The sequence below is a fragment of the Ictidomys tridecemlineatus genome, chromosome 11 (assembly GCF_052094955.1).
Source record: "Ictidomys tridecemlineatus isolate mIctTri1 chromosome 11, mIctTri1.hap1, whole genome shotgun sequence".
Taxonomy (NCBI): domain Eukaryota; kingdom Metazoa; phylum Chordata; class Mammalia; order Rodentia; family Sciuridae; genus Ictidomys; species Ictidomys tridecemlineatus.
In genome coordinates, this window is record NC_135487.1 from 40514255 (window position 1) to 40530295 (window position 16041).

The 16041-nt window shown below is 35.2% G+C and overlaps 1 protein-coding gene across 4 annotated transcripts in view; it reads right to left on the minus strand.

The window, feature by feature from the left end:
• Ndc1 (NDC1 transmembrane nucleoporin) overlaps positions 1 to 16041 on the minus strand; it is a 50876-nt gene that overhangs the window by 23629 nt on the left and 11206 nt on the right. For all 4 annotated transcript variants that reach the window (XM_078026297.1, XM_040288701.2, XM_078026299.1 and 1 more), the window contains 7 exons: positions 14325 to 14433; positions 12143 to 12194; positions 9003 to 9138; positions 7914 to 8006; positions 5869 to 5950; positions 3323 to 3478; positions 23 to 268 (listed from right to left, as the gene is read on the minus strand). In XM_078026297.1, the coding sequence (XP_077882423.1) occupies positions 23 to 268; positions 3323 to 3478; positions 5869 to 5950; positions 7914 to 8006; positions 9003 to 9138; positions 12143 to 12194; positions 14325 to 14433 (874 nt within the window). The remainder of the gene's footprint in view (positions 1 to 22; positions 269 to 3322; positions 3479 to 5868; positions 5951 to 7913; positions 8007 to 9002; positions 9139 to 12142; positions 12195 to 14324; positions 14434 to 16041) is intronic.

The following is a 16041-nucleotide window of genomic DNA, read 5'->3' on the forward strand; positions in this document are numbered from 1 at the left end:
TTAGAAAACAAATAGTCCTTACCAGAAGCAGAAGTCCATAATCTTGGCCCCCTTCTTATTAACTGAGTACTTTGCGGTGACCCATAGCAGGTGTTTACATCAAAAATTCCAGCCATTCGATTCATCATACTAGAGCCAAACGGGGACCCAAAAGGACTTGAAACATCAGGTGTAGATAATTTTGAAGAAAACAATGATGTTTTAACTAAGGGTGGCACTGAAGATCGAGGCATCTGACTAGATTTTGGTGTTTGAAAAGTAGTTTCTTCTGTAAAAGAACAGACCCAAAACTCAAGAGTCAACTTGATCCAAATAGGCTACCATGGAGGTCTCCAAATTTTATGCATCTCAATTTTCTGTTTAACACATTTACCCAAGGCTCAGTACATTGTTTCCTTTAAGGTTTATAATCCAAGATTCAGGTTTTACTTCTGCAGTTCAATGACCACTCAATAAGCTGTCTGTATCTTTTTTTCCTGTCAGATTGGTGTAGCTTCTTTTGTTTTATTCACCTCCATAAATGTTTATCTTCAAGGTCAATTTCAATTTCTCTAACTCTAAGCTATTTGGAATGAATTCATCAATTCACTTTTTATTTTTTTATTATTTTTTTTAAATATTTATTTTTTAGGTGTAGATGGACACAACACAATGCCTTTTATTTTTATGTGGTGCTAAGGATCGAACCTGGGCCCCGCCCATGCTAGGCGAGTGCTCTACTGCTGAGCCACAATCCCAGCCCCAACACATTTTATTTTTAAATGACAACTTTAATTACTGCATTAGAAGTTGTCCACTTCTACTGCATGTTCCTACTATTAACTGTTATTTGGCTAAACATACTGAATCTACACTGTGAAAATGTACAGGAAAAAAGAGTTAACTTTTTCCCCAAAGTTCTTTCAAATTAACAAAAGCCATTCCAAAGACTAATTTGCCCAAGATATCTATTAATCTGACCCTATAAATCTCACCTATAAACATCTTCTTTTAAAATCATCTTATAGCTCTACCAATTTATGGTAGTTATGAAGTTATGAATTTTCCTGACACTCTAGCACCAAACACAAAGACAAACTGCACTAGGATTCTATCTTCTTAGTTAAAATTTGTTAATAAGAAATTAAACAAAGTACCAAATTTTCATTACATGACTTTTTAAGGGTTAGTGAAAATTAAAAATCTTTGAATAATCATTCTACATTAAGACTGAGGTTTTTGGGCTGGGGATGTGGCTCAAGCGGTAGCGCGCTCGCCTGGCATGCGTGCGGCCCGGGTTCGATCCTCAGCACCACATACAAAGATGTTGTGTCCGCCAAGAACTAAAAAATAAATATTAAAAAAAAATTCTCTCTCTCTCTCCCCCCCCACTCTCTTTAAAAAAAAATAAGACTGCAATTATTTTAAAAGTCTTGCAATTATTCTTCGAAATTAGAGGCCAATTTTGGCTGAGTAATATAATACAACAATTTAAAATAATGAATGTCCAACTGTTTGGTTAGACCCATGATATACCCAACCCAGGATTTCTAACACACTCATTTGATAGAATATGCCTATTCAAGATTCTCTAGTAGTGCCATATCCCAAAAGAATCAAATCTGAAATCCTTTGTTAAAAAAAAATTTTGGTAGCATAAAAGTCCTCCTTTCATTATCAAATATCATTTTACCCACTCGGACTTTTTTGACACATTTCCTTTTAACAGTTAAACTGTCTTGTCATTGTTTTCATTCTCCCCCCCCCCCCAAAAAAAAACAGTTCCAAGACGATTTTTTCATCTGTAACTCTCTGGCTTCTAAAACAGTTTATTATATAGAAAACATTCAGTGTTAGTTGAATAAATAAAACAAATACATATTTGTTGACTGTGTGAAAGGTGGTAACATCTGAAACACTCTAGAATCTTTTAAAATCTTACATTAATGATCTCATTTAAATTATTTTTCATGTATAATCTATTTGTTTTTAAGCCAGGATCCCTCTAATAACTTCAAAAACAGTTGAGTTTGTTTTGCTTCATACAATGATGTATACATTTATACATATCATAGCTGCCAATGTTTAAAAAGTGAAAATTTTCAATTTTTTTTTTTTTTTTTTATATTTCAGATGTTTCTTTAAAATATCAGACTACAGCACCTCAGGGGACTGAGGCACAAAGATTACCAGTTCAAGGCAAACCTTGGCAACTTGATGAGATTCTATTTCAAAAATAAATAGGGCTGGGGATATAGCTCAGTGGGAGAAAAGACTAAAAAGTTCAGATACTGTATCTAAATCCCAACATGGGAACAAGGCAGTTGACCCCCAGCCTCCCCTTGAGATGAAATGAAGCCTGTGCTATAAAGTTTACTACTATCCTCACCCAGACAGGTTCACCTGCTTTCATTAAGTGCCTAGCTGCAAACATTAATTCCTTTTATCAGTCTTACATTTTTGGTCATTTTCTACTTAAAGTATTTGGTGAAATAGCATAGTTTCCCCCACCTGTATTATTACTTCTCAGTTTTTATCTTTGAAATGGAAGGGTCACTTACATCACATTAAGTCATCTCAAAACAATAAGTGTGGAGCTGGGATGTGGCTCAAGCGGTACTGCACTCGCCTGGCATGCGTGGGGCACTGGGTTTGATCCTCAACACCACATAAAAATAAAATAAAGATATTGTGTCCTTCTAAAACTAAAAAGTAAATATTAAAAAAAAAAAAAAGTGTGATGCTTCTCTCCAAATCAATCATTTCAGTTGCTCTTCTCTAGACCAGCAACTTATTATCTCTGGGACAGTGCAACCAAAACAGCATTCAGTATTATCTATAGATTTGCCTAGCTTTCTACTGAAGTCTTATATTTAATGACCATCATTTCATCAGTCGTTTAAAGATCACTGCCACATTCAATTTAACTTTAAAAATCCTGAGATGGTGTCGTGGTTCAGTGGTAGAGCACTTGCCTAGCACGTGTAAGGCACTGCGTTCGATACTCAGTACCACATATAAATAAATGAATAAAATAAATGTCCATTAGCAACTAATTTAAAAATTAAAAAAAAACTTTTAAAAATTTTATTAATAAGCAAATGAAAAATTTATATATTTTTGGTGTGCAATGACTTGATGTTTTGGACTTAAATGTTTTTCAGTCTACAATGATACTCAAGTCTCTTTCTTGGTTTAATACAATATCCCAAATGTTAGATCAATTTTCCCTAAAAATAAACATCTCACACTCATTTAAGTATCCTCAGACTAACTACTGTTATCTTTCTTAGAAAATAAAATGTAAATGCTTTTCCCCGCTCTTAGGGGTACTCAAAATTACCTGGAGAATTCAATTTCTTAGGTTCCAATGGATATGATGAGGACACTCTCCCATTTGTAGCAGCAGCTTCTTGGTAGAGAACCAATTTCTGAGTCATATCATTTAAAAGATTCAAACACTCTCTTGAAATGGCTGCCCAGTTGTGGGGGTGTCCACCTAGGAGGCCAAACAACAGCTCTTAAGATAAAATCTAATACTTTCCTCTCCAAGTCAGGGGTGGGAGAATCAATAAGAAATATTGTATCAATGTTACACCTTGGCCCACTTTTCTTAGTTAAGCTACTATGTATCTTCAAGCCATTTAATATGTAGCTATTCCACAAGTCTTTGGATGAATCAGTTTTCCCAAAATCTTGCTATTTTACCTTTGAAAAGCTCTCAAACTGGCTGCTAAAATACAGCCAAACTTTAGATCATGGTTTGATTGAGAAAAACCAGGGTTACTTCACTAGCAATATTGAACACACTGCTAAGACTGTGAACAATGAACTAAGACAATAAAGGCCAGTCCAATGAAATAAACCCAGAGACCTGTATATATGGTCCATTTCCTTTTACAGTAGTACCTCCTAACGCTCAGTTTTATTTCCTGTATAGTTTTAGTTACCCATAGTCCAAAAATATCAAGTGGAAATTTCAGAAATAATCCAAAAGTTTTACACTGTGCATAAGAAGCTGTCTCAGTTATCAGATTAACTGACATGATATTAATGTACTAATATCTGACTATCCCTATTTTACATAATAATGGCCACATGGCACAAGGGTAGTGTACTGGTGATTTTGTTACTGTATATTGTTATAACTGTTCTATTTTCCTTCTTCTTAATGTTAATGTTACTGTGCCTAATTTATAAACTCTATCATGGGTATGCATGTATCAGAAAAAACAAAGCACATATAGGGTTTGGTACTATCCAGTTTCTGGAATCCACTGGGGGTCTTGGAACATATGCTACAAACAAGGGGAAGACTTGTGTATAACAGCAATATTAGTTATAACATCCCTAGGAATGACTCATTATTCGATAATGATTAAACTTTAAATGTGAAGAGTTCACATATCTGCTGTCTTATTATTTTACTTAAACCAGTAAACCCCACTCCTTCAAAAATTCCCTTATTCTTCCTTATCTTCATTTTCTAAGACCTTTGTCTCCTAGAGTTATGTAAAAATCAAGTATGTTTTGTTACGTTGAGAACAGGAGAGTCTCTGAATACTGTTTTGCCCATCTTGTGTACCAATCATTCCCTCCTTAAACATCTTCCCCTTTTACACAACTCAAGAGGAATCCCACTTAACCTGCAAATAAATACACAAAAAAGTAGTCCATCAATAGGGCCTTAGGATGCTATGTACTGCTATAACTCAGGATCACTAGGAACTGGGTAATATTCTAGTTAAATTTTAATAATATGCCCTACAGTGCAAGTTCTCTGGCAGAACACATGCTACCCTGTTAGAGTTTACTTGAATCTCTGGAAAATAATATTCAAAGAATTCCTAAACTAACCTAGGTCTGATAGAAAAGTGTTTTTACAGTTAATTTTCCACAGTATAAGCTCTGGATTTCTTACAACTAAAAGAATGGCTCCAGTCAATTAAACTGTTATAGATTTCATTTCTATATCACATTTAACTGTAGTAGGTCTTTTACAATCTGGGAATTGGCTCAGTTTGGCAAAATAACGATGAACTAATTAGAAAGAAGATGAAAAGCTACCCGTCTCTGTTCCCCACTGGAGGCGGGGGCGGGACAGTTTCCTCTAGGAACATGGCAGAGACCTGGCAAAGTTACAGTGTCAAACAGCTTGGCAAGTTCACAGTGGACAAGTACAGCAAGGATGCCAAGAGCATCCTTGGGCCATCAATTCTAGTTCCTCCTACTCCCCCCCCCCCCCCACTCCTGAGGACTGAACCCATGGCCTTGCACTTGATAAATACTGAATTACATCCACACCCTTTTTTAAACTTTCCTTTGAGACAGATCTTGCTACGTTGCTCGAGTTGGCCACAAACTTGGGATCCTCCTGCCTCGGTTTTTAAGTCAGGATGACATATCTATTTCTTGTTTTTGTTTTCTTTTAGAGGGAGGCAGAGGAGCATAGCAGGAGAAAACTATACTTGGAATCAAATAATAGAATTTTTATTCCAATTTAAGCCCCTTACTCTAATTAGATCTCCCACATAGGGATTAGACCACCTGATTTATAAGACTCCTTGCAGCCTAAAAACTTTATTCTTAAGTTGTACTTTTCTGCTCTAAAACTGTCAACTCACTGCATAATTTCTTGTGGAACTAAAATTATGAGTATTAAGGGAGCTGAAGGATTTAAAAGTTTGAAAATAAATACTCTTACAAGTGACATAAATTCTACCCACAGCAATACAAACACTTACGCTGTATAAGATTCAAGTCAACACTTAATTTAAGGGACTCACTGATGTGTGATATTTTATTACATACACCTCTCTCACCCAAAACTTTTAGTAGAGTACTTTCTGCACACACACACCTAATGAGTTCTATTACTTTTAGCAATACCTGGTTGGCTAAGGCTAAAAACTTCTTGTCTTCGAGAAGGAGAATACTGAGAAAGTAACATCAGGTCCTGCAAGGCTAAATACTAAAAGGAAAAAAAATACACATTATTTAATTTCTTAACCTCTACATTAAATCTTATTTATGAAGTGGGCTCTTCATATATCCAAGGGGAAATCAAATGGACATTTTCATGAAAGAAATATTTCAGAACCATAATCTTCCTTTCTAGACTTCCAGAACTTTCCGGCTTCTATCCTCACAACCCACTGTAGGCTCCAAGTATATAAAAGAACTACATGTTGTGTCCATCTACACCTAAAAAAATAAATATTAAAAAAAAAAAGAAAGAAAAAAAAAGAGAACTACAGAACTCAGATCAGTTCTACCTCTGAAGTGGGAAACGTAAACATCATTTCCTTCTGAAACTTTCCCTGGCCTCCTTCACATAAACACATTCATAGAGCTCTTAATTATGGCACTTAACATAATGTATTTTAAATGCCTGTTTACTTCTTCTGCCCACCAAACTCTGAGGCCCATAAGAAGAAGAATGTCTTTAATGCCACCACATCCAAAGGCAGTGCCTAACACACAGTAGACACATATCTGTTACTTTTTTACTGGAATTTTTCATTTATTTTTTCCTCCTCTGGCAGGCTTCTTCATTCATCCTTCAAAATACCACACTTTCTGTGAAGTTTTCTTGCTTGGTTCCAAGCAATGTAAGTGGTCCCACTGCACTTGCCACAGTAGACGTTAATGTGCGTCTGCCTTTTCCACTAAGCTGTGCTATATCTTATTCATCATTCTATCTCTAGCAACTGCAGCGACTATAACACCTGCCCACTAAATGAAGATTAGATAAGCAATCAGATGAATAACTGATGTTTTTAAGTTCATCTAACAAATTAGTCATAATTGATATTTAAAGGCAAGTAGAGTCCCAATAGTTCATTTTCTTTTTGTTTATAACTTCTCTAGAGTGTGATCAAAATTCTGAGTTCTAACTATTTTATATTTTTTTTTGTTTTGTTTTTGCAGTACTAGGGATAGAACCCAGGATCTAGCCCGTGCTAGGGAAGTGTTCTACTACTAAGCTACATCCTCAGCTACATCCTTTGTTTAATTTAGTTATTTTTAAAATACTGTGATCTTTTAAGAGAATAGCACATATTGTAGATCTATTTTAAAATTTCAAATTATAGTTTAAATCAAAACAATTTATGTTTACTTAGGTTTATTTGTAAACTTATTCCAACTTCTTTTAAACTTTTTTGATTATAATTTGTTTTACAAGCTGGGCAAGGTTGCACATGCCTGTCTGTAATCCCAGTGACTCAGGACCCTGAGGCAGGAGGATCAGAAGTTCAAGGCCGGCCTCAGCAATACAGTGAAACCCTTAGCAACTTAGCAAGACCCTATCTCAAAATAAAAATAAAAAAGAACTGGGGATGTAGTTCAGTGGTAAATCATCCCTGGGTTCAATTCCCAGCACCAAAAAAAAATAAAAAATAAAAAAATAAAATTCTTTCTTTTTTTGTTTTTATAATCATTATCAGTAATTCATATTTAAAGAGAGTTCATAAATGTCTATATTCTACCAAACACTATCTTTGATCATAAAAGCCAACAAATACTACATGAGTTAAAAAAAAAAAAAAAAGTCTCGATCTAACAATTTAAAAAACACTTTGCTACCAAAAACAATCTGTGAAAAACTGAGGCATATAGTTGGATACCATTGAATTTTACAGTTGGAAAATCTTTTTATCTTATCTGAATACAGAATTAGTTAGCTTAAATGGCACATGCACCTATAGTCGAAGTTACTTGGGAGGCTGAGGCAGAAGGATCAATTGAACCCAGGAGTTGCCAGCCTAGGCAACACAATGAGACCTTGTCTTAAAAATAAAAGTACTAAAATATTCTAGGCCCTAAAAATACACACACACACACAAATACTTAAATATGCTAAATATTAGTCTGGCTCTACAAGGTAAGTTAGAGATAACTGTGTAAAGATACAAAAAGCATAGTCCAGGTACCTTTATGATGAGTGGGGGATTGCTGTTTAAAACTTTTGGGAGGCATTCATCTGACTCCTCTGCAAATGGTAGCTGAACGGGGAACACATGAGCCTATCAAATACAGTCAAATATAAAGAATACAAAAGTGATTACTTTCATGACCTTGTTACATTCAGTTAGTAAGCAGTAACTGAAATGATAAAAGGAACAATACAACCAAATCAACATCTCTTCACAAAAACAGGTTACATTAAAGTTATATAAACCCTAACACACTATTAGAAAATGTTACTGTCCCAGTGTTATTAGACTCTGACTTCTAATAATTGAAACAAATTTTAGAAACAAAGATTCTCTCAAATGTCATTGAAACCTACAAAGATGGTAAAATGAAATAGAAACATTCATTTTCTAAGACAAAAACTTGGAAGAGTCCATGCAAGGTGTTGTGTGCCTATAATCCCTGTGACTCGGGAAACAGGACGATTCAAAGTCTAAAGCCAGTCTCAGCAACTTAGTGAGACCCTATCTCAAAAAAACAGAAAATGACTGGGGAAGTAGCTCAGAGGTTAAGCTCTGATGGGATCAGTCCCCAGTACCAAAACAAACAAATAAACAAAACCCTTGAATGTTAAAAACAATGTAATTCTCAACCTAAAAAATTTTTTGTGGAAATTATACAGATCACTTCAATTTTCAAAATCATCTCTTAAATGCTTTCTTTCAAGAAAACCAAATATTTTAATAGTACCCACATCAACAATCTATAAAATTAATTTAAAAGTCAGGCCCCTTTAATATGCACTTAATACTAAAATGGAAGCCTGCAGAAGAGAGCAAGACTATAAATAAAGTACACTAAGTACCATTCAGTTTAATTTCTAAAAGTTAAGTGAATATCAATACTAATTCCTCAGGAATAAAAAATTCAAAATAAATGATGGTTATAAACAATTTGCCCCTAATAAAGTTTTAAAACCAAATGAATAAAGTTTCAAAACTGAAATTGCTTTGGGCATACATGCTGATCATTGATCTACTAAAAATCCACTTGCATTTTCAAAATTTTGTTAATACATTAGTATTAACAAAAAACTCAATACTAACCTCTGTAGCATAGATTTTGAATAGTATCCATGAGATGTACCAAGTCGTCAGGAGGAAGACACCGCACAGCCAGATATGATAGAGTAACGGGACGCTCAAGAGGCCACTTATGGTGTCAAGAGGCCTATGAAACTGCCTAGGAAAAGCAAACGTACCATTTAATCTCATGGGAAGATACAATCTAAACATTTAACAGATTTGGGACTCCATAATGAAAAACAAACCTATTTCTAAATAAGAATGCTAAGAGTCCTCTACCCTTTTACCCCTCAAGAGGTCTTTCCCTAATACCTTCTTTAGGACACACATAAGGGAACCTTGGGGGAAGTGTAGGCCTAAACTGGCTCTATGGTTCCTTATGTTCCAAATCTTCACTATCATTTACTGTAGAGGAGAAAACAAGACAAGCCTGTAAGCTTAATTACCCAGTCTGGGTCAAAGTTTGTTATTGTTATTTTGTAGTTTAATATTTAAAAACTATTAAGCATGACTAGGATGTCTCCTCGACTAGATTTCAGCTTGATCTGTATACCCTATAAACAGTTCCTCAGAAGTTAAAACACATGCATGCTCCTGGGAGCTGGGGTTGTGGCTCAGTGGTAGAGCACTTACCTAGCATAAGTAAGGCACTGGGTTTGATCGTCAGCACCACATAAAAATAAAATAAAGGTACTATGTCCACCTACAACTAAAAAAAAATTTAAAAAGAAAAAAAGAAAGAAAAGTACATGCTACTAAAACTTGTTCTTTGTTTTTTAAACAATTTAAGAAAATTTGTTAGAATGTTAAATAGCCAGGTGAAGTGGTGCACAACTGTAATCCCAGTGGCTCCCGAGGCTGAGGCAGGAGGATTGCTAGTTAAGTCAGCCTCAGCAAAAGTGAGGCCCCAGGCAACTCAGTGAGACCCTGTCTCTAAATAAAATACAAAATAGGGCTGGGGATGTGGCTTGGTGAATGAGTGCCCCTTATTTCAATCCCTGGTACCCCAAAACAAACAAACAAACAAACAAACAAAATGCTAAATAAAACTAAAAGTTGACATCTTATCAAAACCTTGAATCAATCAATTAGCAAATCATAATCCTTTAACCACACAAGTGTCAATTATGAAAACCAGGATTTGAATCTCTTTCTGCAATTTATAATGTTGTGACTAGGCAAATCACCCACCTATCATACTCATTTCCCTCGTCCATGTCACAGCATAGCCTCTTCATTTTACCTCCTAGGACTAGTACAAGATTGAAAACAGTTTACATGAGGAGTGCCCAACACAGCACTTGACATGTACTGGGGCCAACAATAAATGATGGAGGTTTAACTTCTAAGTAAGCATTTACCAAGAGTCTGACATACATGAAGGACAGATATAAGGCCAGGCACTAGGCCATACAAATAAAACATTTTTTGAGTGAAAGGACAAAAGGTATTATTATTTATAAATAATAAAATATTATTTTTATCTTTCATTTGACCCAGTTTTAAAATTTAGGTTATTCAGGCATGATGGCACATGTCTGTAACTCTAGCTATTCAAGAGGCTGTGGCAGAAAGATTGCAGGTTCAAGGACAGCCATGACAATTTAGTGAAACCCTGTCTCAAAATAAAAAATAAAAAGGACTAGGGATGGGGCTGGGGTTGTGGCTCAGTGGTAGAGCACTTGTCTAGCACATGCAAGGCACTGGGTTCTATCCTCAGCATGAAAATAAATAAATAAATGTCTAACTATAACTAAGGAAAATATATTTTTAAAAATTTTGTTTAAAAAAAAAAAAGGGCTGGGGATGTATCTCCATGGTAGAGCACCCCTGGGTTCAACCCCAGCACCGGGGGTAGTATGTCAACTAATATTTCTTAAAAATCCATGTCAATATACCCAACTCCCTAAAACTGACATTAGCTTATCCCATATATGACATAAAAAACTCTCCCAGGGAAATAAACAATAACTGAAAGATCAAACTCTTAGGGAAGCACATTTATCAGCAAATATAGTTTAAACCTTTATCTAGATGCAAAACATCTGGGAATAAGTGAAACAATACACCCCAATGCTGCCAGCTGATTATCACCTTGCTCAATTTTGATTGCCTCACAGGTGACATAAGTGTGAGACCACAGCACTGGTATGTACAAAATACCATAGAATAATGACTGTTGAAGAGAAAAATCAGAGAGGGAATGGTCCATGCAACTCAAAAATTTATTTAGTATAAGTTACCTGCCAAAAAAAAGAAAATAGATTCCCACTGCTTGCTTCTGGGAAGAGGAATTGGGTGACTGGAAACAGGAGCAGAAGGAGTCTTTTTCACTGTTAACTCTTTTATAGATCTTCTAGATATTTTTTTTTCCTTTCTTGGTACTCGGGGTTGAACCCAGGGGCACTTTACAACTGAGCTACCTCCCAAGCCCCTTTTTTATTTTGAGACAGGGTTGCTTAGGGCCTCACTTAATTGCTGAGACTGGCTTCAAACTTGTGATCCTCCTGTCTTAGCCTCTCAAGTCTCTGGGATTACAGATGTGCACCACCATGCCTGACTTATTTACCTTCTGAAATTTTAAGCTATGGAAATATTGTGTATTTATATATATACAATGGTTTACATATGGTTTATATATAATATGTATACATATACATATTATATATACATATGTATATGTATACACACACACACACACACACACACACACACACACACAATGGTTTTTCCTCTCAGAAAAACTTTTAATGATTTAAATTTTCAAATAAATTTTGAAAGTACCACCTTCTAGAACTACTAGAAAGACATAGTTAAAGCAGATGAACCCAACTGTATTCAGCATTCAATATTCAGGTGTTAAATATGATAGAGGAAGTACATCACAGAGTGGGTTGAACGATAGTTTAGAATAAGCTCAGCTTCAGCTAGATCCCACAAACAGTTGAGGAGGAGTAGCTACCACACAGGTTTCCCAGTCCACAGACAGGACAGGGGAAGGATAGGCACCCTCTTATAACACTGATTCCCTCCATCTCTAGTTTTGTTTTTTATTTCAATTCTTAAAAAAAAAAAAAAAAAAAAAAAAAGATTTATAGGCTTAATCTAAACAAAGCATCTGGAAAGTAAAGTTAAGATTAGACTTTTTAAGTATCACTTACTCATCTATGAGAAGGTCCATAGCAGTGCTAATCCAAGCTTTGGGAATATGACCTGAGGAGAGAAAATACCAAGCTATGAACATAAAAAGTTAATAAAATAAATCTTAATCATGCTTTAGACTATGAGGTCAAAGACAGCAAGACCTCAATCAAAATGCTAAATTATTTGATTAGGAATGGATAGGAAAACAAAAAAATTTCTAGATACAGACAGTCCTTGCTTTGTATATTCTGACATACATACATATTTTAGTTCCCATGGTTTCACTAAGAAACACCAGGTTTTTTTGTTTTGGGAGGGTTTTGTTTTTTTTGTTTTGTACTAGGGATTAAACCCAGGGGCCCTTAACCACTGAGTCACATCTCAAATCTTATTTATATTTTATTTTTGAGACAGAATCTCACAAAGTTACTTAGGGCCTTGCTGAATTGCTGAAGCTGGCTTTTAACTCACAATCCTCCTGCCTCAGACTCCGGAGCTTCTGGGATTATAGGCGTACACCACTGCACCCAGCAAAAACACCAATTTTTATACTCTTGCTTAACACCAAACAACCATTCAAATTTCAGTTACTGTGGTATATTAATTATGGGTGATTATGTACAGCACTTCTAGCTTTTCAGTATATGAATCAATATGTAGATAACAGATGTACACCATGATCTGTGACCATTCCTGTCACATTTCTCAAAGTCTATTGGTGACTGGCCACTTGCATCTTTTTAGACAAAAACAACAAAGCATGCAGTTGTACTGTCTCCTTGTCTCCTATGACAACATTAAAAAACAAGTAAATGAAGCCTGTAAGGCCAGCAACTCAGGAAGCGAGGCAGAAAAATCATAAGTTGGAGGCCAGAAATCTAGCAAAACCTTATCTCAAAATAAGAACTAAAAAGGACTGGGAATGTAGCTCAGTGGTAGGGTACCCCTGAGTTGAACAACCAGTACCACAAAATAAATAAATAAAATAACAAATGAAAGAGGATGCTGGACAAAAAAGATCAAAGAGCAGCAAAAAGAAGTGACAATGCTAAAATGAAATGTAAAATGAATGCAAAAGAGTTACAGGAGAAAGAGCTGACCATGGGGATACTGATGCAACTGCTGTATCAGCTCAAATGTACGTACAGCTCTCGGGCAAGAGCCAAGCCAATCACAGTAGGTTAAGAAATTTCAATACAGTGTTAACATCAGAATGACAAATTTAAAAGCTACATGGAAAAAGGATTATATAAACTACAAGTGGTGAATAATGAGTGAAAACAATTTTATAAAGTTATATTTACAGAAAAAAATCAGAAAAAGATCTGAAAAGAGTAGATTTGAATACTAGATATTGTTTATATTATTGTGTTACTGATGAGATTAATGTTTTGAACTTGTACTATTCACTATGCTAAATATTGAGTTGTAATTTCTGTACCGAAAATTCATGTTAATAAATTCTACAAGGTTTCCTTACCAACAGAATATTTCTATTATATTATTATCAAGTTACAAACTTATAAAAAGAAGTATGTTACTTCTAGAAAATGACCAAATGACAATGTTCTTTTTAAAAAAAAAAAAAAATTATTTTTCAATTGTAGTTGGACACAATACCTTTGTTTTTATTTATTTATTTTTACATGGTGCTAAGGATCGAACCCAGGACCTCACATGTGCTAGGCAAGCACTCTACCGCTCAGCCACAACCCCAGCCCCCACACAATGTTCTTTTTTGTGCAGCAGACCTCCAGAACTTTCCCACTAAGCATAACTGGGACTCTCTGCACGATGAACAACTCCTCCCCATCTTCCTGCTCTCAGTTCCTGGCATTCTACTCTGGGTTTTTAAAAGCATAACTACTTTAGATACCTCATATAAATAAAATCATGCAATATTTTGTCTTTTTGTAACTGGGTCACTTCGGTTAACATTATGACCTTAAGGTTTATCTACAGGATAAGTTTCTTCTTTAAAGCTGAATAATATTTCATTATATGTATATATCACATTTTCTTTAACAATATTTTCCCTTAACTAAATAAATACTCTAACAATATAAACTACAAATCAGGTGGGGCTAATCACATATCCATAACTAGGAAACATAGAAACACAATAAAGAATGACTTTCTAATTGACATTTTCTGAGCTTTGAGTTAATAATACCCTGCATTAAAAAATAGAATTCTTACCAAGAAAATAATACACAATGCAGAAATTTCTAACCAGGAACAGTGATTCCACACAACTATGCTTAATGAGTAAGAGTAGAGATCTCCTAAACCGCAAGAATTTGTATTGCTGTGGAAAAAAGAAAAGAATCAACAATACATTCCACCTCATTCTACAGCAAGTTCTTAACTATAGCCTCAATACATAAACCATAACCACTGTAAAAAAAAGTCAAAGATTATCCCAGAGGCAAAACTGAATTACTTCTGATGCTAAAATATTTAATATTTTTACATTATACAACCATCTCACTAATAGGGAGATCAGAAATAAGAAAATTAACAATATCAATCCATACTTGTTAGTAAGGCCTATAGAGATGGAGAAAGTATAAAAAAATACAGCTCCACCATAGCTCTGGGGGATACATTTCAAGACCACTAGTGAATGCAAAAAGTACCCTATACATACTGTTTATTTCTATGCATACATACCTAAGATTAGTAATATGATAAATCAGACAAAGCAAGTGATTAAAAATAATAACCAATGACAAATAGAACAATTATAATAATATATTGTAATAATTTAAGTTATAAATTGCTTATTCCTAGAATTTTCCACTTAATATTTTCAGATTGTAGTTGATTGCTAGTAAGCAAACTTGACGAAAACCAAACTGTGGATAAGGGGGCCTATAGTAACAATAGCAACCGGCATTCTTTGCATGTTACCATGTCAGGAACTGGTACAAATTACATGGATTAATCTGTTTAAACTTCCCCACAGCCCAATGAGGCTCTATTATTATTGTCATCTTACAGATAAAGAAACCAAGGCAGAGAGAGGTTAGATGACTTAACCAACATTACCAGTTAGCAAAAGGAAAATCCAAGATATGAATCCGGGCAAGCTGGTTTCAGAGCCCACAATCTTAAAGACAATGCACACTGCCTTTACACTAAGTGGCGGAAAAGTAGAGGCAGCGAAGACAACACCACCTACCTCAGGAGATGAAAGTACTAGAAAAAGAAAACATTTTTTTTCCTGAAATAACAATTCTGAAAATAATGATGTTGACAATGGTTGTTGACAACAATGATTATTATTAATCATAGAAGAAAAAATTCTAAGGGTCAAATGTTTTCTGGTTAGCTTGGCTGTTCAAATAAAAGTACATGGTTTGGGCTAGGGATATGGCTCAAGCGATAGCGCACTTGCCTGGCATGCGCGGGGAACTGGGTTCAATCCTCAGCACCACATAAAAATATAATAAAGATATTGTGTCCACCGAAAACTAAAAAATAAATACTAGGGCTGGGGAATGTGGCTCAAGCGGTAGCGCGCTCGCCTGGCATGCGTGCGGCCTGGGTTTGATCCTCAGCACCACATACAAACAAAGATGTTGTGTCCGCCAAGAAGGAAAAAATAAATAAATAAGTAAATAAATAAATACTATAAAATTCTCTCTTTCTCTTTTAAAGAAAGTACATGGTTACAAACTGATTGGCTAAAAAAAAAAAAAAAAGTACATGGTTATATCACATTGTTCCCTGGAAGCCTCCAAGGGGAATGGGCCTGACTCCTCATATCTAGCTTGGAATTTCCTAACAATCCATCCTGCTTCCCTCAGCAACTTAAATGCACAGGGAAGGTCTCATGCAGGCACAATGTTCCTACAATGAAAGAAAGCTAAGCTATGGTGTCCTCCCTCCCCCTTTCTTTTAGGGAGGCAAA